We start from the raw sequence: 26,911 nt of genomic DNA on the forward strand, positions 1-26,911 counted from the left end.
AAGAGCAGCAGTGTTGTGTGTTTCATACAAACAATGCTTCGTTTGGACATCGCTATAGTTAGCTCGTACAATACCGTAAGTTTTTTGAGGACCATTTGTACGCTACGTGCTATTACTACACCGAAGTTACTGTTAATTTAGACCGACTGAGAGAAGCACTGTGAAACTGAATGAGCACGTTAAAGACTCTGCGCCCTGCCATTGTGTTGTCCACACCGATACTATGACTGAACTCTGTTCTGCCATGAAGTACTGCTGTAATCCACTACTACTGTAATTTACTGTAGTCTACTACAGTTTTACAGAATTTATGCAATGTAATTTGCAATCTAATACAGCATATATTATGCACCATGCTCTGAGACGAATAGTCCTCAATAAAATTCAGTTTGTCATCATGTAAAGACTATGTGAACAGATCAGATCAGAACAGAGCATTTGTTTGAATTTATTTGTTTAATATACATTGAGAGTTGATCACAAATTACATTTTTAATATCTTTTTCAGACTCCACAATCAAACAATTAGACAAATAATTCTTGGCTTTAGTTTCAGGATAATGTGATAGCTCACTAGATCCTATTGTCTCTTGATGACTTAAGACTGAAATTTTTGTGGTCCACTTTTCTCTCAGAGTTTTCACAATGAAGTCCCCTCCCTCCAACCAGCCACGACAGCATCTTGATTGCATTTAAACCATGTTTCGTAAATCCCCCTCGACCCTTCCTTCCCAGGCACTCCTAGAGAGCCCTTCATGTAAGAAGAAATCTATCACATTGTAAACCACACATAAATCACGTTTTGCATATTTTACTCCGACAGTGCGGATGAAAACTTGTTGCAAAAAGAAACTGTGTCAAATGGAGAGGCTGGTTTCTGAAAGCAAGAGATAGCCACTTTGTCAGCTCTGGCAAACTTCAACAGGCTCACATTTCTCTTAATATGATTCGGTTTTGTAGTTCACAGTGCACTGACCAATTTTGGCTACGGCACAGTCCATGCATGCCTGATTACTGCAGTCAAATCAGGGCTTGATGTAGCCTCAGTATGTGCAAGTTTTTTTCAAATCAGAGATAACATCAGGCTCAGCTTCTCTGTGTAACTTTCGAAGTTTAAGAGAAAAACTTTATCCAAACCTTAGCATATGCTTGTTGTGAGTTTTGATCGTTAGTAAAGTGATTTTGGAAGTGCTATGACAACAGTGGTCACATGTTTTCTGTAAAGTTTTGGCCCTTGCACAGGCTTCTGCAAACTGTAGAGCATGATGAGAATGAAAGTTAGACTGTGTACACCACAGGTGTGTCACAAATCACGTTGCTCAAGGGTCTCTGTACTTTCACATGGCCTTCATCATCAACGGGGAGTTGTGTGCATGCTTAGTGTTTAACTTATTCCTTTATGCATATTAGTGATATGAAAATAGCAATTTGTGCAAAGAAATTTAGCAAGAAGTTGTGTAGATGATGATTCTTTATGTACGTACAGTTTGATGCAGAGAGCAAGTTGGTGTGATCGCTGTTAAGCTGTGGCTCCGTCTTGTTTGTTCCAGTACATTACAGATTACGAAGCAGTTTCTATTCTGAAACAGATACTGCTGACTAAAGTAATATTTATTCCTTGTGTGAGTCCAGTAAATTTTGAATTATGAAAATTTATGGCACTGCATTGCATACATTGCCTGTGAACATCGTCTCCATTAGGCTGGCTTGCAGGACCGTAAAATGTCTTCAGCTAAATTGTGCTGCCAGCAGAGCTTTTGTTGTTAAACTGCTATTCTCTCTTCATTTTACAGCCACTGGTTTAAAAGAGTCATCAGAACTAGCACTAGAATTACAATTATAACCTCCACATTGTGTCTAAAAAGATGAATGCCTTAGAGCAGTCTGTGTTGTGTCGACCACATAATCTGTTAAGAAGACACATTGCCAGTGATGGTAAGTATTCAATACTGCACTTGAGATAAAGTGAGGATGCTTTCTTCGACTAAATCAAATCGATTTTTCCTGTGACCATCCTTTAGCTTTTAAACAGCCCCAGGTCTAGGTGCACTTTCACGCCATTTTTCAATGTAATTTGCAGAAATGTTGGTCAAAACCTTGGAGAACTTGCCACAGTTCTTTAGTGGATATAGGCTGCCTCATTTTTTTTTAATGTACTCCATGTTTGTACAGCTTGTCGTACTTCACCCAAATCCATTAGCCATCACATTCTTGTCTGTAAGAATGTAAGTACTGACACTATCTGTGGTTAAATTACAAACGTTTTTCCAACTTGATCTCAATGCAGAGGCAGGTATTAATCAGATTCTGGTGACTTTTTACTAATTCTGCCTCAGACACAATCATGGCGTTAACCGGTTCAGACAGAGTCATAAATACGTGTTTTATTTTGTAGGCCTTGATTTATTCTAGCATGTGTTGTATTTGCTGATACTGTTTCTATTTACCAAGTAGCATGAGATGGTCAATACTTGGATAGAATAATGAATAAAACCCTGTGGCCCCAATTGCTGCTGCTTAGGGCACAGAGGGAAATAACAATGGACTTTCTAAAGAATTTTCCTTTTTATCTTGAAATTACTGTATTAGAGAAAGCATGAAAGGAAAGGTCAGTGAAAGGACAGTTACAGGACGGGCCTAATTGGATAGATTCAACTACAGTGTTTTTTTTTTTTACTCTCTATACGAGACGAGATGCATAATTACGGACTCTGTTTGTATCTCATTTGTCTTGTGCTTCCTCTTCTGAGAATTCCATCTTGCAGTTTGCGTGTGAGCTAATGCAGAAGACATGACAATGAAAAGGTCGACCAGAAAAATTACAGAACGAGAGAGAGAATACGATGAAGTCCGTGTGTCAAAGCTGCAGGGGAGTTTTTGGTTGATGATTTAAGCATCCCAGCGATTGTCTGCTGATGAAGCAACTGAACAGATGCTAACAGTAAGAGTTCAGGATTGGCTTTGATGGTTTTGCGCAGCTCTCCATTCCTGACAGACAGTGCTGTTTGTTTAATTGAAGTGTCCTTCTGTCATTACCACAGGGTCATCGTCCCCGCGCAACAGATGTTACAGTAGCTAATGAGTAGCTGGGCTCACTTTATGAGGTTAAAGTTGATGCTTTCAGCTCCCTCATCTTGTTTGGCCCCTTCGCCCAGCCACACCCCTTCTTGAAGCACAAAGGGTCAACTTTAATCTGTTGCACAGTTCTTTTTTGTGCATGTGCATATTTGCGTTTAGTGTGTGTGGAAATGGTGTGTGTATATTTATGTTTGAGGTCTTCATGTCTCATTGTGAATAACCTTGACCACCTGCTCTGTCAGCGTACATGTCGGAGGATACATAAGCAGGAAAAAAAAAAGAAATGCGCTGTCACGTCATAACTTACAGCGCAGTGTCCGAAGGCGCTCATTTTCATTTTTTTCAGACATGTCCAGCTTGGCTAACTGCCAATTTAGCTGTCCTTTTCCCTCCGTCTCCACACTCTTTGCCCTGTATTTAAGTAGGGAAGCTGTCCGACTCACCTCTCACTTCACGTGGAAGCGGTAATCACATGTTCTGGCCTGGACATCCATAATCAAGTAAAAGTTTCTCAAGCAATTTGAGAAGAGGGACGATGTGTTGCCAGTAAACTGAATGAACTGTTGAGGAACAATCACACAGATTATATTATATTCTGTAGAACAATTTCTTTTATAACAATCTATCGAATATGAGTTTTTTTTTTGTTATGGCAGTTGACTTAACTTTACCTGCAGCATTGAGTTAATCAGCGAACACATAAGCCTGAGGGCATGGTGGCCTTACCAAACATTTTTGCTCAGAGCACTCATCAAGCTGTGTTGTATTGGTTTACAATGATTTAGTGGCACAGCATAAAGTAATTCGAAGTGAAAGGATCCCACAGATTTTGCTTTGCCTCCTGTGGTCTGGCATGGCTCTGGATGAATTAGCATTAATGTCGTGTTGCTCCTAAATTATCCACCAAGGTCTGTGTAAGTGTGAGATGGGGAATAATCTATGCGGCTAGAAAGTGATGGTTCATTTTTAATCTACAGTGTCGTGTGTATTTCAAAGCTTTGTGAGTTTACAAAGCTTAATGAAGCTTAATCCATTCTGGAGTGGATGTCTGCAGGCCTAAGTGTTGTGCAAACCCACGAGGAGTAGTTTGGCTGTGTGACGCTATAGCATAAACGCACCGCATATGTTAGGGTAAATGTACACTCTGAATGTTATCAGACAACAACTGCTCCTTTTCAGTAATATTCCTCCATTTATCTTTAACAGCATGTAATTACCTTGCTGGTGGTGGGAAGCCCACACTCCCACACAAAAACCTGCCAAAACCTGTTAATCTCCGTGTGGTCCCACTGACTCAGAGAGACCCCCGTTGAGGACACACACAGGAACTTTTATTACTAAATCCGAGCTGAAACAATGAAGCACATTGATTCAACTGGAAGGTTAACACAACCTTACAACATTACAACAGATTGATTGGAGGGCTGTCTTTGAAGGAGGTCCAAGGAACAAATACTAACTCACAAAACACAATGCAGAGGGCTCGTTGCTGGAAATATTTATCATAATGGCTTCTTAGTAAGAGTTTCTGAATCACTTATCTTTGACTTTCTGTAGGTCTAAAGGCCATACCAGAAACATGAGCGGTACAGTTCGCCAGATCACTCTGACTACTGATCCAGGAACTCCCTACTTCTTGCGAGTGGACTGGGCCGAAGACCTGGGTGCTGGGTTCACCTTGGCTCTCACTGATGGAAGCTCAGCATGGATTGGAGAAGGTAAAGATTTCACATGTGGACTGAATAATCAAATCATTCATCAATCTTAGGCCATGGCAGCTGTAACTGACCCGCAATTTTAGGCTTACTGTATCTCCCATCTCCTGACCGTTGACTAGACTGAGTTGTCACCAGCTATACCATCCATCAGGCTGTTCAAACCATAGAGGCACCTGGCTGACCCCGTCTCATAAAGTTGTAACTGCTGGTCCTTTAACCAGAGGGACAGTGGTGACCTTGTTTCATCGTCCCTCTTCGCTCCCATGCTGCAGCTTACAGGTGTCTAAAGCAGATTAAATTCTACAAGGCTCGTCTTTGTATATGCAAGTCAGTGCTGAATGTGTGTGTGTGTGTGTCTGTGGTTACATATGTACATGACTATGTATTCTCTAGAGGGACACCTGGAACATAACTGCTCCCTAGTTTTCTTCTGCTGTCCATCTGCAGAGTTGACAGGTAGAGATGGGGTTGTGACAGCTATGTGCGGGCTTGTGGGTCGTCAGTGTTGCCGTGTTTGATGTGTTAATTGGGACCTTCAAGCCCGCGTGAGCAGCTGCGGAACAGCTGATGACATTCTCCTTGGTTTCTCTCTGTGCTTCCTTTCAAATCCGCTTTCACATGCAGTCATGTGTTACTACATAATTAATGTTTATAGTTTAGTTCTGCGACGTGCTCTCATCTCTTTGCGCTCTGTTCAGTTTCTCTCAGCTGTACAGGCTTTGAAATTTTTGCAAAAATGAGAAAAATGCCTTCTAAAAGGAAATCGGATGTTTGATCAGTGCCTTATTTTGTCAGTTTCAGAGGATGAGGTGACAAGGGAAGCCAGTGACATGGGAGTTACAAGGGAGAGATATGTGGAGGATCTTCTTCAAGCGTTAACAAAAAGGGAAGGAGGAAGAGGAAGAGGAGGGAGGAGAGGAGGCGACCAAGAGGTGTATTCTTTCCACCTCACTCCAGATCACTGTCGCTTCTCGTATCAGAAGACCTGTAATGACATTTCGGTAAGCCAAAACTGTAGGAGGATTTTTATTTTTATACTAGGAATCAACAGTGTCAATCTTTCACTTCTACCAATATTCAAAAGCAAATACGGAAGGAGCTCACCAACTAAACCTTCAATACTTTTTTGATTAAAAAGTAACAGCAGCTTGAAAGCAGTGTTCAAACAGAGAAATGCACTAAATTAAAAAAAGCACAGCTCTTTCCTTTATTACATTAAAATCTTGGGTTTAAAAGTTGATCCGAGCTCAGCTTCTGTTGCAGCGTGTTGTTATGTTAACATAGTTATTTGGCAAACTGGTGCAATGGTTAATAAAGTAGATGAGCTGGACATATTCCTATGAGCTAAACTTCCACAGTTCACTTCATTATTGTCATGACCTAACATAAATGAATGCCACAGTGCAGTCAACACCATGGCTAAGCCTTTACTTGTTGAAGGGGGAAGTTGTAACCTCTTGAAAATTACAACTTGCAATTGTGCAGCACGGAGTTGTTTCCAGCATATGAGCAGACATTTTACATTTTTAAAGTTGTCTCTCTCTCACTGACATGTGGCACCAGTTTGGAGTTGGACTGCTGCTTTGAAACAGTAGGCACCGAGGCTCTGGCGATGAGTGGTGTTTTCCGGAACTGGTTTTTGGTGCTTTGCGTCAGTGGCAGAATGTGCACTCATTCAGGGAAGCATGCATAGAGTAGAGTAATGGACCGTCTAACAGCAGTATAGTAGGGCTGCCACTAACCTCTGTTTTTGTATTTATTCATCTGTCTGTTTTACTGATTAATTAAGGAATCTAAACTATTGATTTCACTCCATAAAAGCGAAATGACCGCTTCATTTAGGTTAATTATACTTTGATGGGGGCTGCAAGGTGGAGCAGTGGTTAGCACTGTTGCCTCGCAGCAAGAAGGTCACCGGTTTGTGTTCCAGTGAGGACACCTGGGATCTTTCTATGTGGAGTTTGCATGTTCTCCCCGTGCAGGGTTCTTTCCGGGTTCTCTGTCTTCCTCCTACTCAGTCCAAAAACATGTTGAGGTTAATTGGTGATTCTAAATTGTCCGTAGGTGTGAATGTGAGTGTGCTTGTTTGTCTGTCTCTAAGCGTGGCCCTGTGATAGACTGGCGACCTTCACCCTAAGTCAGCTGGGATAGACTCCAGCCCCCCTGCGACCCTATGAGGATTCAGCGGGGTATAGATGATGGATGGATGGATATTTTGATGGCCTGTATGTCATTGTATATTGCAGCACAGTACAAAATATAAAAACATTTTTACACATTAAAGTACAAAAACAGGTTAAACTGGCAACTCGATGTGATATAAGTAGATAAAACAGAGGGCTTATTATTTAAGTCAGCTGTGAAATGCCAAAAAGAAACCAAAGTTTCCATGAAACCCTTAACAAAGTGAAAAGTTCTTTGTGCATATTAAACAAAGAGCAACATGGACACGGTGGATATTTTACAAGCATGGAGCAGCTGAAGCAAATCCTCTGCTTGTTATTGTATAATTGAGCTACAGCATTGACAGTAGCTTCAAATTCTATGTAAATACACCACGGCTGTTATCTTTAACTCCTCTTCATGGTAGGTTAGTCAGACAACGTTCCAGTCATTAAATCAGGATTTTAGTGCTGCAGAGCAGGAGCTTGGAAGTGACTGCTGGATGACATGTTGTCTTAATGAGCCTTGTTTCAGTTTCTGTTTCATGCTGGTTCCATTGTCTGACAACCTAAACAGAAACACTGTAAATGAGAACATATTCATTGGTAATTCAGCGAGAATGAAATACAGTGTGTGTGAGCACAGGGGATAGGAGAGAAGAAAATAGATGTAAAGTACCTCCGCACTAAATAATGCATGTGTGTTTTTCTTTAGGGGTTCATGCGTTGCACCGTGCTGCTGTGAACCCACCTTTTTGTTCTGGTAATCATCTGAAGTACTTCCATACTTTGTAGCCTCGGGTCTTTGGAAACCTTTAAACCGAATCAGACTTTGTTGCCGCCACCATTGTCTAAACTGTAGCACCGAATGCAGCTGATCAGTGATTCATGCAAAAACAACTGACAACAATTACACAGTGATGCTGAAGAAAAAGAGTCGTTACAATGAATTCAAGTTAAAAAAACACGGTTATCGACTGTGCTGCAGCTCTACAGTATATCAAACTGAACGTGAGCAGTTGAACTGGTCTCAGAAATGTTGAATAATCTTGCAGATTCCTTTTAGGAAGCTGGTGTTCTTAGTCATGTGTCAGTACTCCAACTCCGATTTTCACAACATCATATCCTCTTGTCGTTGTTCCCTGAGGATAAATGCACCTAACGGCGTGCAACAAAACAGAAAGGAAGTGTTATTTATTTTATTTTTTACAGGGGGCTGTTTAAAAGATAAGATTTATAGTCTCCTAACAATATAGCAGAATTACAAAGACCTGGTTGCCTTCAGGCCGCTGTGGATTGAGCCACAGATAGGAATCATTCACTTTGTTACCAGTTGTCCAATAGCAACAGTATGAGGTAGTGGTGTACTGGCCACAGCTTGTAAATAACAAAAAGGTTTGTTGACCAGAAGTTTGTTACATGGGAAGACGGAGTTGGCTTGCATTAACGTAAACAATCCGATTCCCACATGAAACCGAGTCTCTTGTTAAATCAATGCACTGAGAAAATACAGAAAATGCTCACGAAGTTCTTCCACAGTTCACAGAGAAGCACAGGTCACGGTGCTTTCAGTGGATTTTGATGTTCTTCTTCCACACTGTGAGAGGGTGCTGTTGCCTCCAGGGAGCAGGTCACTTTGTGTCCTGCGACCGCTGCGCTGGTGGAGGAGGCCCAAGAGGAAGAAGGCCAGGAGGTTACAAACACTGTAAAATCCTGATTTATGGACAGGACCGTCCCAATCTAGCAATGCTAAACAACTGTTAGATTAGACCCGTTTTCTTTTCTTTCTCCAGCTTCCCCTGGCTTTCTTTGTCTCTTTGAGTGTGGGGTGTGTATTCAAGTGTGCCTGTATGTGCATGTGTCCATGCCCAGACATGAGCAGACAAACTGTCGGTTAAAGAAAAGCCTGCCAGGTTATTTGTCTTTAGCTGCTGTACTTGACAGAAGTGTTACTTGCACTATACCTAACAGTGTCCCTGATTTTTCTAATGAAGTTCTGACATAAAGAATAGGAAGAATTGATATTTTAAACAAATAATTTTTTTTGGTTTGTGGATGCTCAGTCTTACAGATTCAGAAACAAAACAAAATGTAGCTCAGTTTTAATGCAAAAAAAACAAAGATTGACTGTTGATGTCATAGGGATACTTATGGGACACACCCAGCTGTAACATTAATTAAGACACTATATTATTGATAGTTCTGATAATTAGCAATTCGATTCTGACACCTTGATTATCATTACATGTTGTGCTCTGTATTAAAAATGCCCCAGTACATCTGATCAAATCACTGAACTCTATTTAAAAGCCACAGTTTGACTTCTCTGTTTCACAATAAGACATTTTAAAGTGAACTGTCTGGTTTGTGTGGGTGGATGTTTTTTTTTTTCTTCCTTTCTTTTTTTGTTGCCAAAAGGAGCAACTGGACCACACAAAATGACTGACAGTGGCCCAAATCAGTGCAGCCCAGTGTGTTGCCTTTAAAAAAAAAAAGAAGTAATCCATGTTCCATTGTTGCTGACAGTAATCATCACTCTGTGCAGGATGTGTGTGGTAGACAAGCAAACCTCAGAATCCGTGGGGGACTATTTGCATTAAGTGTAAACTACCACCGCTGTCTAACACCTGCTTCTTTCCTTTTTTTTTTTCCTTCTCTTGCTCTGTCTCCCACTTGCCTTTTTTTCTTTTTTTTCTTTTCCAACATGTGAGAGGTTTAAAAAAAAAAAAAAAAAGTAGAGCACATTTCTGCAGCCGGATAATTTGAGGGTGCAGAAATGACCAAAAATTAGGCAAGTTTCCTTTGGGAGAAGAAGAAAAGAGGGTAGAGGCAAACCAGGTGGTGAACTTAACCTGACATTAATATTTTACGAATATGACCCTCGAAGTTGTAATGATGAATGTAATTGGGCATTGGTTGTTAAACTGCTACTAAGCAGGTGTTTTACATGAGTAAGTCAGACATTATCTCCTCCTTAATGTCTATTTAAGTACCAATCTGTCATGGGCAAAGAAAAAAAAAAATCCTGTTACCACTTGCCAGAACAGACACTTAATGCCTTTGCTAATTAAGGACTTTGCAGTGTTTATGACACCAACCTGAACTGTATATTTTTTCAGGTTTAGTCTTTATTTTTTTTTATTATCTTGGCCTCCTAATTGTGAGGTGATAAAACAGTTTGGCGATGGTTCATCAGTCTTGGCTGGTGGCTTAATTTGTTAAATAGACCACATCATTTCCTCTCTCCTTGTTGAATCAAAAGTGCATTTTTTTAAAATAATGTGATTATAAAGATCGGCCTCCACTTGATGACTTATGGTGGTTTTTTTGGCACTAAAGTGCAAACGTTAGTGTAAAATCACAAAGGACTGTGTGTGTGTTTAATAGGTTCATTCAGGGCACTGAGACATGCCGGTAGAACTACAATGATTCACTGATTAATAAATTAGCAGTACGAAAGAAAAGTAAATCATTTATTTAGCAAAACTGCCAAACTGTCTTAGTACATGTCAGGATTATTTGCTGCTTGTCTATCATTGTGAACTGATTGTCTTTGGACTTTTGGCTCTTGGTTTACAAATTTGTGGTGAGTTTTTCACTATTATATTTTATACATAAATCCATTTATAAAACAAACAAAAAAAAAAACCCCGGATTCATTGATAATGAAAGTGCTGCATTATAGTACCACAACTGCTTTAATAGGCAGATTTACAACCGCTTTTAGAAGTAAAGGATGATAATTACTATGCTGGGAATGCTCCATTTTCTCAGCTTGCAGTCCTTTTCTAACATGTTATTACCATCAATTATCTGCACAATGAACTAAACATCCACATATTAACCAAAGAGATTTTTTCTTACATGCATGGCTTGATGATGCTTCGTATAGGACAAAAAGGGAAAAATTAGTGAAGCACGATATTAAAATTTCTGGCCGATACCTATATTAAGATTTCTGATATTGCTGAAAACCGATATTACCGATGCCCATCCATCCATCCATTATCTATCCATCCATCCATTATCTATACACCGTTTAATCCTCACTAGGGTCGTGGGGGGCTGGAGTCTATCCCAGCTGACTCAGGGTGAAGGCAGGGGACACCCTGGACAGGTCACCAGTCTATCACAGGGTACACTTAGAGACAGACAAGCACACTCACATTCACACCTACGGACAATTTAGAATCACCAATTAACCTCAACATGTTTTTGGACCTTGTGGGAAGAAGCCGGAGAACCCGGAGAGAACCCACACTGCACGGGGAGAACATGCAAACTCCACACAGAAAGATCCCGGGTGTCCTCACCGGGATGCGAACCGGTGACCTTCTTGCTGCGAGGCAACAGTGCTAACCACTGTTCCTATTACCGATGTCGATATTCAGTTTTTGTTCACACTGAAAAATGAGTATAAGTAAGCACTGTGAGAATGTAAAGCTATTCGAAAGAAGCCCCCAAATTAGACCACATAGTCTTCTTTATTACATAACAAAAGTAAAACATATTTAAACATATTTAACGTTTAAGTCCAGGACCATTAAAAACATCCGTGAAATAGCTGCAATATCAAATGCAAAGAAAATGTGTCCTGACTGTATTTTGACAAGGGATGTACAAGTTCTGTGCTATAGTCTGTGCACATTTCTCAACTTGCATAGGCCTAATATTCTCAAACTATTGCACATATCCCAAACACTGAAACAGTTATACTCCCCCCAACTGTAAGGCCTATTTAAGCAGAGGCAGGTTTTTCTTTACAAAGAGCAGCATTTCAGCTTTCTCGCATGTGATCCTATTTCTTCTTTCGTTGAAAATGAAAAGCTGCAAAATGAAGACGTGATAACTCAAACCACGAAAACCTCAATCACATAAAAGCAGGAAAGAGAGAAACACGCCAACAAGTAATCACGTAGAAGTTGCTAAAATGCAGCTGCTAATGAATTATTATGTGTAATTTTTGTGCTTTTGGCTCTTCAGAGCATCGGCCTCGTTCTCATATGGTAGATTTTTAGATTTCATTTTTATCACTTAACGCCCAGCTCTTATAAAAACATCATGCGCATGATTTTTAAAATATTGCTGTTTCTAAACTATGTTGACAAATGAAGACTGGAATTGTACAAACACACTCACAAGAGCATATTTTGTAATTTCTCACTTTAGAATTTGGGCTGTTTCAATCAGAATAAGAGAACATGCTCTACAGCAGTGAAATTTGTGGCTGGCGTCTCGCTGAGCAGCTGGAATCCCCTGTGACCTATAAAACGAGTTCTATTTGGCAAACATAAAACACAGAACAATCAGTGTCACATTCATACAGTTAGACTCATCTAAAATCCTGTGGCTTCAGTCACCACAACTGTCAAGAATTATAGTCCAAATCCCCCTGATTCGAAGCTGCTCTGAAATACGAACTATGCTGAAAGTGACAAATTTGAGAAAATTGCAGGAAGCCTCATTCTTTTTGTGGGACCATCACGCTGCTTGTCACAGCGCTGCGTTACTGTATTTAATGTTAACGGAGGTCGTTTTTTTTTTTTTTGGATAGACCGGAGGAAAAATGCTCGCTAAATCCAGTTTTGGTTCAAATTCAAATGATAAATTCCTCAAAGTGGCTCCAATGCTTCTGATGTGGCTCCAGAAAAATGTAATTCAATTGAAATCCGCAATCACTGGCACACCAAAAAGCAGAAATTGAGACAAATTGGTTACAGATTTAACCTTTGGAGTTCTATTGATGTATTTTCCTTTTAGCATCTGGGGAAATTGTGGCACAACTGGAAGGCAGATTTGTATACTAACCTCACCGAAGCGTCTGATCCACCAACGCGTCTCTCCTGCGGCCACCGCCAGCATGTTCCCTCTCACAGTAGATTTTTCAAGGGTGTAGTTTATTAACATGACCAAATGGTAATAAGGTGTTCCTGAATGCTCCAAAATCTCTGAAGCCGCTTTTTCTCGGCAGACACCAAAGCGAGGATCAAGTTTTCCCACCCACAAGCTGCTCTTGATTTGGTCCTGTGCCACTGCTGCTTTTGTGAAAGTTTGTGTTATCGGGGATGGACCAGCTGCTGTCGCCCCTCACTTCCTCCTCTTTATCTGGCCTCTACGCCTCTTCACAGCGGATGAGGGAGCTGATGAGACAAGCTGACCTCTACTTCGATGCCCACACTTCCCATACTGGGCACCCGTGCCCACCCTTGAATACTGTCTCTTTGTCATCATGCACACAGCGCTCACCCACTCACTTCCCAGTTCCCTTAGACACAATCGTTATTTTGAGATAGAAAATGAGGAAAAAATAGTTTGACCACTGACATGCTGATTATATTTTAATCATATTGTAAACGTTAGGGTGTAAGGACATTGTCCAGGTACTGCATTTTATCGTTTCAGTAAATAACAAAATTGGATATGATTGAAATTTTAATTCTTGGACTTAATATAATGTCTGTTTATATCACCGATCACCGATTGTTGATTCAAGGAGGTCATTATCCTCTGATCCTTGGAACTAAATGGTGGTTTAGATCTCCAGCAGTGTGTTGGATGGTGTGATAAGAGGAGCTTTGTGTCCTCTGTGCCCACAGTGTGTTATGGTATCATTTTCACTGGGACTGTGTTCTTTTGGCTTTGTCCTCCACACCTACGTCAACGTTTGACCTTACGGTCGGGCTGACTGTCTGGAGACACACACACACACACAAACAAACGGTTGGACCACACACACTGGACCACGGTTTAATCTTTGACAAATGTATCCTGAGAAGAAGATTTTACATTCACAAATTTGGCTAAAGGTGGGTGTAGAGGATGTCCGATTGTTCGGGGTTTTGCGAACTCATGAACTCTACCTAAGATGAAACAGAGATGTAGGAAGCTTCTCATCTTTTTTAGTGGTCTTATCCTTGTGTGTCTGCCCTTGTTGCAAACAGATGCAGATCTTTTGATTGTCAAAAGATTCGCCCACCGCTGTGTTACACGTCATATGTCTCATGCTGTTAGAGATTGAAACAAGTTTTGTGAACATTTTCCCTATTTTATCGTTGTTTCAGTCGAGTAACGCAGTAGAAAAATGTGGCAGTGGGTTGTGCATCACAGACAAACAGTCTGACCTCCCACACCTTGGCAGAAGTTGGTAACAGCGTGCAGCCTGACCTTTAACTTTATCTTTGTGTCTCAAGAGAGAAGCAGAAACTTGAGAAAATAAAGAAGGCTCTTCTCTGTCTTTTAACAATTAACTTTAATTACATCTATCTGTCAGTGCTGTACAGAAATGAGCATGGTGCTGGCCTGCATTCTCAAATTTATACCTTGTCTGGTGCAATCCTTCCTCTTTTCATGCAGCAAAGGTAAACTTTTGTCCATGTGTTTACTGCAGTGGGTCGTCTCGGAAAACCTGAAAGTAAAGACAGTGAAACCTACAACCTTTGGTATTTAAAACAGGGACCTGAATAAATAAACAGCAGCGGAGCTCCATTTCCAGTGTTAATCCCGTAAATAAAGGTCGGGTTTCCAGGAGTTTAGATGCTTGTATCTAGTGTCTTAAACTGGTAATACCATGTTAACATGCTGGACAAGTAGATTTATGGTCTCGAAAAAAGTGTCAGTGACCTCGTTGACAAAGTTTTACAAACTCCAAGTCATTATTATGGCTTGACACTACTACAGTAAAGGTAGGGCATTACGGCATTCTTGGAAGTGTGGAAATATTAGTGTACTCAGCATGTCAGAGAGTTCAAAGCCTTCACATTATCCATTGTCACGTGGCTGATTTATTGCCAAATGGCTTTCCTCTGCTGCGATTTAAGAAGCAGATAGCAAGAAGTAGAGCAGGAGTTTCAGGAAAAGATGGAAGGGAGGTTTGAAGGAAGATCAAAGCTTTCACAGTCATCACTCCTCACAAACTGTGCAGCTCGACACGTGTGTCTATAGACGTTAATATGTAGGCCACTGACACGTTCGCTTGCACACCATTCAAATCCGCAGTCACGACGAAGACAAACATCAGCTGTTCTCGCTGAGCTCTACCTACATTAGTGTCACTGTTTCATATTAATGGAGGACCATATTGCACAACCACTAAATTACAGCTGTGCCAACTTGTTGATGACTTATAAGTCTCATTGTCACACAAATTCCCTCCATGAGAGGAGCCTGCACTGGATCACAGTGACAACCTAATGTTACTCTAGATTTTTTATGAGTCCTTGGGACTCTCATCCTTCTAAGAGCCCGGGTGGTCTCCTCTATGTCCTGATCCCATTAAGCTGGCTTTGGTTAAATGACTGATTTCCTTGGTGTGATCAGTCTGAGAACTGGCAGCGTGGGCACTGAAACAAGTGAGCTTATATGTTCTAGAAAACTTGCAGGGTTTGAATGTACAATTTCTTATTCTATCGTATTGGCTGTGAATACTGAATGGGGTCAGTATTTTTTAAAAGTATATCTACACTAAATTAATGTTAATAAATTCACATTTTTTTTGATCTGTGATTTTCAAAATCCCTTTCATGATGGGAAACAACAACCTACCTTTCTAAAACCTAAAGATGTCGCGTTTTGCTTAAGGTTTGCATCATGTAATAAAGCAACTCTGCGTTTTTCCCCCGTGAATTAGCCCCTTTAATGTTAGTGTTCTCTATGTAAATGTTTGACCAACACTATTCCCCATTTGCTATTTGAAATGAACACTGTCACAGCATTCTCTTCACTTCCCAGGATGAAATGGGTTACTGAGGTGTTGTCAGACCATTCTACACAGCGTCAGGTCAGCTCTAGAGAACGGTCTGGCTACACAAGACTACTCTAAATAAAACCACATGAGTGTGTGAGACCTGTGCTCATCACAAGTTTTTTGCTAATTTCAGAGGGTGGTAAGGTATTGACGGATTCTAGTGTAAAGCACTAAAAGAGAACAAGAACAGACGACCCAATAAGCGAGTGTTAGGACACATAACACAAGATATCCTGAGCAGTGAGTCCCTGATTTGATTCCTCGCTGGATTATTTGCTGCGTGTCATTCCCCTGCTCCCTTTTATGCATTTCCTGTCTTTTTTTTTACTGCTTTTGCCAACAAATGAACAAAAACAGATGAGAAGACAACATGCAAACAAGACTAAAGGTGTGAATGGGTCCATGGCACTTTTAGCAAGATGCTAATTTTCAAATGCTGATGTTTAGCAGTGTATACCATCTTAGCTTAGCACGTTATCATGCCAAGGTATGCCAAGGAACAAAGTTTTATGTGCATGCTATAACAGCTGTGGATGAAAGGGTTGCTGAATTGGAATGGAAAATTGACAAATGAAAATTGCACCAACGGAAAAAAAGCCCTTTTCTAATTTGCTTCACTGGATTTACAATAATACTGGGAGCCGGGGAAAAAATAAAACATTTATTGTTTTGTTTTTTTGGTTTTGGTTAAAAACAGAGAAGCAAAAAATTAGATTATGCCAAACCTAAAAAAAAAAAGCTGTGTTTTTCTCTGTTACTTTGATTTTCAGTGTTAATGGACGTTGAAAAAACACAAAAATAGAACAATTTTGTTGCTTTTCTGTGTTTGGTATTTGACAGGGAAGCGGATAATTTCTAGTTCCCAGACCCACGAAGCACAAAGTACAGCTGAGGCTGATGAAAATACCCTTTACTTTTTCAGGTACTTGTTTATAAATGTCTAACTAAAAAGAATGGTGGTGCTAAATGAAAAGTCATGGAACGATTGTTGTGATTTGGTGTAATAGAGTTAGTGTTGCTGTACATTTCATTAATAGAAGTCCAGTATTTCTTGCTCAAAACATTGCAGAAAAGGTTGCATTGTGAGAGACAAAGTGATAAGGAAAAGGGAGGAAAAAATTGAGGGAATGATACCAAAGAACAGAGATTGTAAAGATGCAGATCTGTCGGAGCAATGGGAGGCAAATGTTCATCCAGTGAAACATGTTCAGGTTCACCAGCAGAGGGGAAACAGGTGTGTGGCCTGCCAGGACAGCGTCAGCACAGGACAAAAAATGACAAGTATTTTATGAGAGCTTTTGAAGATGGCGGCTTTATTACAGTGGGTCTGTGACCTCAACGCAGCCCAGTGAAGATTTAGCACCTTATCACCTTCTGGTTTTTGAGTGCATCATGAGCAGTACTTCGGTGTGTGTCAATAGAAGAATCTCCAAGGCAACAAGAAAGATAGTGCAGCTATTTGACACACACCCAGTCGGACGAGGTTTCTGTCTCTTGGTCGAATTTCTGTATTTAATTATAGCCGTTTGCTGTAAATTAAGGTCAGTTTTTCCGATATAAATTGTAGGTCTACAGTGGAATTTAGAAAATTTTACACATCAAGGAAATGTTAGAAATTTTTGCATTTTTCTGTCGACAGCTGCAACGCCTCAGCCCTGCTCTGTGACTTGGTGCCAAGCTGCAAACCAAATGAGGAATGTTTTATTACATCTCAAGCCTGCCTGCGATTCCAAAGAGCCATCGTGGAGAATCAACAGAACAGGAAACTTAGTTCTCACTTGCGTACTTTACTTGTGACCAATGAATTCATCCTGTGTTTCTCCCAGACAGAGGAAAACACCTCATCATCCTAAAAAAGCCTCCCACTTCAAAGGAGATACTGTGTAATATTTGTTGCACCTCTGTATTGCTGAACATTTTGGGATGGAGGGAAGGTGCAAATGCTTACTCACTTTTCACTGGGAGCTGATTTTGGAAGCAAGACGAGACTGTTAGTTTATCAGATTGAATTTATTAGCGTATGCATCATTTGTAGTATGTAGCTCATGTCAGGAATATGATGCCAGATGTGCTGCAGTAAACTTCCTCCATCTCTTCTGAGAGGATTCCCAGATACTCTGAGGGCGGCTCAGAGAATGAGGTCTTAAATCTGTCCACTTGTCAGTCAGGCATGTTTAAAGGGAGGCACCCAGAGGGTATGCTTACCATGACAGATGAACTGCCTCTACCTGTCAGTGCAATGAAGAAAGATTGAATAGTGAGGTTGTCCCATATTGCTGAGTTTCTCAGCTGCACGAATAATGAAGCCAGACTGCCTGCATAACTTTATTTCCTGCTGATTGTGACATAGAAGTTCATTCATATTTAATCTTACCCTCTCATTTTTCTCATCTGTTACCCCTCTTCTTCTTTCCTTGCTTGCTTCAGGTGCACTTGGGCTCTGTGGATCTCCAGCCGTCTCCCGACCCTCTAGAGCTGACCCGGGAGATGATCAGCCAGTCCCTAAAGCACAGCAGAAATCTGGAGACTGAAAACTCCCAGTTGTTGGAGGAGAACCGTAGACTGAAACAGGATCACCAACGAATACTCACAGAGTAAGGATGAGGAGGGAAATACCCCAACAAAATCTAATAATTTTCTTAAGATTTCCAGAAATGGTATTTAGTTGTTGATTGTCTTGTTTGCATGCAAACTCTATTTGCTTTTTAAGTGGTGTTGCCAGCTGTTTATATGCACAATCCCCCAGTATGACATCATCACTGGTCACCCATTTGAGAATATTCTGGGTCCCACCCAGTGCAGCAAGCTGGTCTTGTGATTTCTGGGAACTAACTTTAAATGATTCATTTGTATGTTCTTCGTTTTATGGATGCCTGGTGCATTGTTTGTGCTATTGTTGATCTGCTTCTTGATTGCTCCATCAATGAATGGGGCCTCGCCAGAGACGAAGGATTAGGGTCACACAAGGTCTAGGCATCAGCACCGTTTCAGCAAATTATTGTCAGAAGGCAGAAAACAAGAATCCTCCCTTTTAAAACATGTTTTATACGTTTTTTGATCTGTCTGTGTATGTGTGCTCTTGTGTTTTCCCCTCCAGGCTGCAGCAGCAGGTTCAGGATAAGGAGCTTTTAGAGAAGGAGCTGTATTCACGTTTTGTCATGGTGCTAAATGAGAAGAAGGCCAAGATCAGAGGCCTGCAGGATGCTGTCCGTCAGCTCCACCAGACCGATGACCAGCAGGGAGATAAGGAACTACCGAGGTCAGCAGGCTTATTTTACATGGTTTGCTCTGGTTTTGTGCTTATGCGTTGTAACTGACTGACTTTGCTTCATTCAGGCAGGAAACATGTTAAAAATATATATGTTCTTAATGCTTTTTAACACACATGATTCACCTTTGTATAAATCTACCGTTGTGAAGCATAGACATACAGAACTGAGTCGGCCAAGGCGTCGGGGGATTTTTGTCAAATATTCCAAAGTAATCTGTCCATTATGTTGTTGATCAATCATGTCATTACTTGGTCCATAAAGCAATAATAAAACTGTGAAAATACCCATTTGAATTGCCTAGAGCTTGAGGTGATGTCATGAGACTGTTTTTGTTTGTCTTTCCAGAAAACCCAAAATTTTCAGTTTACTCTAATGTAAGACAAAGAAAGGCAGCAAATGTTCTCGTTTCAGAAGCTGGCACCATTAGGGGATTGCATTTGTGTTTGAAAACTGATGTAAATGAAATGAAAAATGCTAAAGCAGTTGACAGTGTTACATTTTGAACTGCATTCTTTGGCTTTATCTTTCACACCAGTGGGTGTAACTGAGGGATTAACATTTTATTACAAGCACTCAACTGTGGGAAAACATAGAATAAATTAACATATTCTGGTGTCCGTTTTAGCTGCACACTTGCCAGTTTTGTTTCCAAGCGGGTCAAGCAGTGATGTCAGATCTGCGTATGTGTTTGCCACACCTCTGGCTTCTGCAGATCACAAAGGGTGGCTGACTTCTTTCTTTACAGTATAAATGGAAGATCTTAGTCATAATTCCGGCTCATATGCCTGGCTTTGCCAGTGTCTCTTGTGGTCAATAATGTTAAATACTGAAAGATGGTTACCTAAAAGCACAGGAAAATGAGAAGCTGCGTTTTCTAAAGCACGTTCACTCACTGAATTTGTTTTTAGTCCCTTTTTCCATGCTCTCCTTCACACACTAATATTTGTTAATAAAACACTTTCTCTTCTCTCAAATGTGTCTGATTTCTATCGGTGGCAGTGATGCAAGTCAAGATGAAGAAGGGAGCCAGGACAGAAGAGAGGAGACGGTTCAGAGCATCCATCCATCTCAGGAACCAACTCTCCTTCTCACAGGTGTGTTTGTGTGTTTGTGTGTGTCGCACGTGTACATGTTTATGAAGGCAAACTTTCCAATAAGGCGCTTAAATACCCCTTTATTTGTCTATGCAGAATGAATGATCAGAATAATCAGAAAAATAAAACAAAATTAAGTTCTAATCTTATGCATGGAGGTGGCAGCATTATGATGATGGGATGGAGTAAATCCTGGATGCCTTGTAAAGATAGAAGATAAAATTCCACAGAGCATTTGGAATAGCTAAAGGACAACCTGATACAGCCTGCTAAGGACCTGTGACGTGGTAGAAGCTTTGTTTTCAAGCAAGGCAAGGATCCAAAGCATACAGCCAAAGCTTCAGAGAAATGGTTTAAAGACAACAAGGTGAATGTTCTGAAGTCAGAGCCCAGATCTGAATCCAATTGAGACTTGAAAAGGGCTCTTTATTCATGATCCCTGTGCAACTTTACAGAACTTGAGCAGTTTTGCAAAGAAGAATGGGCAGAAATTGCAGTGTCCAGATGTTCAGGCTGATTGAGACCCATCCACACAGGCTCACTGCTGTAATTGCAGCCAGCGGTGCATCTACTAAATACTGACTTGAAGGGGCTGAATATGCAGTCACTCATTTTGGGTTTTATATTTTTAATTCATTGACGTTACTTTGTAGAAATCTGGTTTTACTTGGACATGAAAGAGTCTTTTTTCGTGAATTATACTGACCCTGATTCAATGCTTAAACTGCCCCACCATACACACACACACTGTGGTCCAAGATCCACGTACTTCCACATGAACCATGTCTTGGTGGAGCAGGGTGTGCATGTATGAAATATGGCAACTTTTCTCTCATTCCCGGTACTCTTTGTGATGTCATAGGTCACGATGTGATTCAGTCATGATGCAGACTCTAAGTGAAACTCTTGAGTTTTAACTTTCCTCTAACTGATTTTACTGTCCAATAAACTTGACAGTTGAATGTAATTGAATATGTAAGCAGGGGGTTTGAGCGTAAACTTGAAAGCACACATAAACAGAGAATATACCCTGGAGTAGCTGGGTTCTGGGAAACACTTGTCAGTGAGTGATAAACCCACTCAGCAAAGTCTGCTGTGATTGCTTCAACACGGCGGGCAGTGAGGTGGTCTTCCCCTTCCTGCATCACGCAGAGCAGGCCTCTGATGTCACATCTGCTGAGTCATACCCCCCCGTACTACAGTGCTGCAATCTGCTGGGATAACCCACTGATCGCTCTCTCAATGGCCGTGGTTGTGTTCAGAGCCAAGCTCCAATCACCCCGAGAGAATAATACAGTTGCAACATGCAGTGATGCTGGTGGTGACTTCAGCAGGTTGTGTTGTTTGGCTCTTATTTTCTGCACTTTCCCCCCTCACTCTCACACACATGTATGCACTCCCTCCCCTCCGTGCACCCTCTCCCAACCTGGCCTCTGTGAAGATGGATGGTGTTTGTAGATTATCCTGTATAGGACTTGGCTCACACCACTTAGTTGTTTGCAGCCCAAAAGGCTTTTTACAATTGCTTTCTTGTGTTTTCAGCTTGTCAGTGAAATCACCTGGCACTTATCTTTGTGCTGTGATGAATTCGTTCCCCTATTATCTCTGTATTCTAAGCTTTTTAACATTATGGGTGTGTTGTAGTATTTAGTTCAGATGTCCAACAAATCAGTCTCTGGGCGTTTCTCTCTTGGCCAGACGCACAGTGGTGGACACAAGCCATATATTCATGTCGGTGGCTGCTAATATGCTAATGGCTGCCTAATGTATTGTTACTCCTTGTTTATATTATGCAGCCTGAGTCTGATAACTCCAGCAACCACTTAATTCACAGCCATCTTTACAATACCCTGACGACGCGAAACATACAGCATGCACCACCACAGTCGTCTGTGTTTGCGAATTCAGTAAACACGCAAGCAGTGGAGCACGTCTCTGACATTGCTGTGCTTGATTTAAGTCCCCACCCATTTGGCTTTTGCAAAGCTTGACTCAGATCAGACACACAGAACCACAGCAGACTGATGTTTTATTTGCATCTAGAAATCCTGCCAAGCTTTACAAACACAGTGGGCTACCCGTTTCCCCTTTGACATCCTTGGCCCCTGCTGACCTTCGTGCCCCGGGCTGTGTTTTCATGTTAAGCAGACCTGGAGGCTCTCTGTGACCTGCTCCCTCCAGGTTTAGCATCTGATAGTGACAACATAGGAAGCATCACTCACAATGGGGTGACTTGAAGATAAGAGAGATATAGAGGGAAGAAAAATGAATGGAGAGAGGAAAGGCAGCGTCATTCAGGGGATGAGAGAGTGTCTGAGAGGAAAAAGAGTCGGACATGAAAGAAGTGAGATACATGCTTCCTTCATTTAGCTGTGAATACTGTATCTACAGTAGCATTTATACACGTTATCTTCCAATCAGCCCGGCTCGAGCTTTTCTTTGATCTAACACAACTGCTCAATCTGTCAATCTTTGAATTCGAATAGGCTAGCAGCAACAGTTAAAGGGCAAACAGGTGTGTTTGTCTTATAAATGGTTGTATCCGAGTGCGATCGGGCTTGTGTGGAATGCCAGATCTCTATTACCGATAAAGGTCACGGGACTGGAGGTGTGGAGTTGTCCTGGGTTGACAAAGGTTATCTGAGGTGATATGTCCTGAAACTGCCACTAATGTGCCACAAATGACACTGATGGAGAATCGGTTTAAGCGACAAAGAATTTGGGCTTCTGAAATGAAACCACCCAAGTAATCCCAAAAATTTGGAACAAGACGAGACATCAGCACACAGCCGCTCAGAGGCATTTATTTAGAGGCAGTTTAGGAACTTGCAGTTGAACAGTTGAAGGTTATTGTAAAGAAATGTGAATAGAATCTAATGCCTTTTATTTACAGTAGACATGGGTGATTGTTCTGCCTTGTATGAATGACATTGCAAATTATAATGGGCCGGCAAGCACATAGTAAAGACGTAGAAAGATTTATTACATCAAAGGTAGTTTTCTGACCATTTCTTTGCCTGTGCATCTGTGTGTACATGTTTGTATTGTATGCAGGTCGTAATTTGGAGTGCCAGGGCATCTCTATTGACCCGACTTTTTCCGATGATGAGGACGAACAACCGAGACGGAAGAGAAGGTCGCTTCGCCCTCTGAGCCCAGAGTCATCTCAAGAGCAATAACACTGCAGGTTAGTCAGATATCCAAAGCAAATTATCGTAACCCCACACTTGCACTCACGGTTGTTCTAGCCACCACTTCTCCTTAGATGATCACATTATCCAACTTACCATGGGGAGGAGTTTGGACGGGAAAGTGTAATAGAGGAGGAGATATATAGATTGCAGATTTTCAAGTAGCCCATATTCACATGGTGTCAACATGACACACAATCTGTCCAGCTTTTGTCAGTTAAGCAATAAGCTCTTTAATGTGACCAAAAACCAGATTTTAACAACAATGCAAGGAAATCCTTTCAAGCTTTGACTTTTATGACTTTCTGGAACATTTTTCACTTTTCCCTCAAATTTCATTCATGATTTTTTTTTTTTCCCCATTTACTGTTCTCAAAGTTCTGAAAAACCACTTCAGTAACAGATGTGGCGTGCCTTACTGGATTTTTATCCCCCATTCCTTCCATGTCCTTCCATTAACGACGACTGAATCATCATTTTGTCGTCATCGTTGGTGTGAAACAAAAAACCCACACACGGGCATTTCTGGATAATTAATAGTTTCTATTCGTCTTACGGTACTGATTGGATTGCTTTTTAATGACGTGCAGTACTCCTCCTCCTGCCTTTGACCTCAACATTGGTCTTAGATGTGATGCTTGTCTCGAGATGCTAAAATATAGCCGCCGTCTCCACCTAAGGGACATATTTGAGGGTTTTGGAATTGTGCTTTGCAATAACAAAACTAACAAACAAAAAGAACCTCAAATGACTTTTTTAGAATTTATATTTGTTAAATTCTGTAGAGTGACATTTAGAATACATTTTTACTGTTTACCGAAGGTGCCTCCTGAACATCTGGTTCAAACATACAATGTTGTGGCATCTTTCCACATTCAGCAGCTGCGTGCTTTCTCATGTTGTTGAACTGCAATAGCATGCTGCCTTTTAGGATTGCAGAGTGCTTGGACTTTATTTTTAAACCATAGTATATATACGCACGCATGCACACACACCCCGCTCATAATATATATACAGTATATACTTGACTATGTTTCATTTATTTAATGTCTGCTGCATTTGTTGTAGTGACACCTCATTTAGATCTTAACCTCGGAATATCCTCCCTCAGCTTACATTTGGGTGTTGTCTGGCAAATAAATAACAGAAAATTACTGCAGCGTGGAGTGTTGCTCTGTTCAGCTAAGCAATAAAATCAATAACTTTTGAACCCCATGAATGCAATTCTTCTTCTCTCATTTGCATCCTCACTTCTGCATTCTATCAGATTTCATTTGCTGCTCACACTTTTTTTTGTCTCTCTCTCTCTCTCTAAACAAATAACACGAGCTTCAAGGCCGGAATACACTTTAATGTAATTCAGTCTTGGTTCATATAAATATATTACTATATAACTGTATTTCCCAAAGTACAGCTCCACATCGAGGGGTAAAATATTCAATTTAAATGCGATGTTTGTTTCATTAGTGCGAATCATGTTTTACCCTTCAACTTTTGCACTGCTCTGTTCCCTTCGGACTTTGCTTCTTTGTCTTCTTGGCTTGTTTCTGCTTTTTCAAGAAATACATGGAAGTCAGGACTGATCACGAACATAAAATACTTACTGATAGACAGGTTCTCTTGATCTCTATCTAGCTATGTGGCAAGCTCCTTTTGGCCCGCTCTGCCTCGTAGCGATACACACAACCAAAACAGTGACAACCAGGCAACAGTATGTCAGAGGTGTCCCCAGATTTGATGCCAGAATTTTCCTCTGAATTGTGAAAGCAAATTTATGAAATGTTACTACCATCTGGTTTGCTTTAACTGTGACAATTACCTGCCACAGCTCTCGGAGACTTTCTGTTTGCCTCTCGTCTTCAATAAATCAAAACACAAGCAATTAATGACGCCATCTTTTCCCAGAACTCCGCAGGTTGCGCGCTACCTTCTGTGCTGGCGTAAAGACTTTGCCTGAATACGTTAGCAGTCATGTGATAACAGGCGCTTTGCTCCCTCGGTGCTTTCTCGGGATCCGATGAGGTTTCCGCTAATGACTTGGAGAACATGGTAGAGGATCTGGACCAGGAATATGGAAGCAATTTCTCAAGAGTTCGACTTCGCCCTTAGCTTGAAATTGCCTGCCAAGCCCCTCGGCCTCAGCTCCGTGTGAGACTGAAGCAAGAGTAACAACTACTGAGGGACAACATGCTACACCCAGAAAACAGGGTGTCACCAACGAGGAACCAAAGCTGCTTTGTTGCTGCTCATTCATCATGCCTTGCTGATGTTTTCCTCCCTCTTTTCATTATGCAAATAAACTATACGCTGCCTCTTTCATTTCCGCTTTCTAAACCAGCATTTTGCGAAAGCTAATTTGACCTCCCCCCCTTTTTTCCTTGTTTTCATCTGCCCTTTTATTCTGTAGATGTTCTGTGGCCCAAACTACCTGATGCGTGTTTTCCAGAGCGTTAATAGGATTATGTTTTCTCTCACTGTCTTCACTTCTTCACCTCTGCAACCAGCTTTAGGTCCTGAGGTCATCGCAGTGTGTCTTCACACTGACAGTAATGAACCTATGGCGACCTGTTCAGCGTCTTTATGTGACCATTCTACCTTTGGCTTCTGGACCTCCTGGCTGTCTTTTATCATTCTGATGATACCTTTATGTCTGCTGAAGACCACGGGTGGCCGCCAGGATAATCCCACAACACGTTCTTGCTGGTTTAGTAATCCTCGAAAGAATGTCACACTCTCCTCTATACATCCCATCAATAAGAGTATTTTACAAAGGGGAGCTGAGAGAGTGTCAAAGGGTAATTTACAGATGAGTGCATGACAGCGTGCATGGAGGATGAGATAAAGTAGGACGGATAGGAGACTACACTGAATATTTCACTGGTTTCATTTACAGGTTTGATGTAGAACATTCTAAAAATTATTGTGTGTTTTTTAACTTTGTTTTTGAACAGCCATCAGTTTTTGCATTTTTAATTGTATTTACAAATGCAAGGTGCACATCTTCAACCAGCTGATGCAAGACTGGATATTTTTTATTTAAAATATTTCCTGGAAATGTTTCTAAAACATTTGAAAGAAAAATATTGTGATTTTTAAAAAAAAAAATTGTACAAAATGTATATGACATTTTCAAAATGTTCAAAGTATGTAAAATGTCAGACTGATTGAATAAACATTTGACATTGAAATATTTTTGTCTTTTGTGCTTTTTCTAAATCATCCATCCTTGTCTAGGATTCAAACAGCCTCATTCTGTGAACTCTAAATACACTAATCGCTCATATTTAGATACATTTTTGATTGATTTTGCGCGTGACTCTTTTTTTGTCCTTAAAAGTTGCATTCTGTCCGAAAACAGGAAATGTCCTGTTAAACAAAACACAGTTAAGAATATTTAATATAGTGTTGTACACAGATTAATCCTTTTTCTTTTTATTCTTTTCTTATTGATTCCTATAGGAATATCATAACGAAGAATTCTTATTAAGGAAATATTTCTAAACTATCTGAAATTCAATTGATGGAAAAGGAAGGGCATACACAAGAGTGTCCTTTAGCTGTAACAGCTCTGCATGGTGTCCTGTGTGCACACATCTGTGTAACTCAAAATATGTAAAATAGAAATCTTACAACCACAAGAGCAAATTAAGCGC

General features: G+C 40.8%; 1 protein-coding gene across 2 annotated transcripts; it reads left to right on the plus strand.

Annotated features, from left to right (window-relative positions):
- Window positions 1-19: 19 nt before the first annotated feature.
- Window positions 20-26,346, plus strand: LOC103371748 (DNA repair protein XRCC4-like). 2 transcript variants are annotated; one of them, XM_008301176.1, is made up of 8 exons: window positions 20-75; window positions 4,636-4,796; window positions 5,592-5,797; window positions 18,129-18,295; window positions 18,799-18,960; window positions 19,973-20,067; window positions 23,122-23,254; window positions 25,763-26,346. In XM_008301176.1, the coding sequence occupies exons 2-7, from the start codon at window positions 4,658-4,660 to the stop codon at window positions 23,244-23,246; spliced, it is 894 nt and encodes a 297-aa protein (XP_008299398.1). In that variant the 5' UTR covers window positions 20-75; window positions 4,636-4,657; the 3' UTR covers window positions 23,247-23,254; window positions 25,763-26,346. The 2 variants fall into 2 exon arrangements, with proteins under 2 accessions (XP_008299398.1, XP_008299399.1); XM_008301177.1 differs by lacking the exon at window positions 25,763-26,346 and adding an exon at window positions 25,164-25,753.
- The last annotated feature ends 565 nt before the right edge of the window (window positions 26,347-26,911 follow it).

The sequence above is a fragment of the Stegastes partitus genome, unplaced genomic scaffold (assembly GCF_000690725.1).
Source record: "Stegastes partitus isolate 25-593 unplaced genomic scaffold, Stegastes_partitus-1.0.2 Scaffold1638, whole genome shotgun sequence".
In the NCBI taxonomy this organism is placed as follows: Eukaryota; Metazoa; Chordata; class Actinopteri; family Pomacentridae; genus Stegastes; species Stegastes partitus.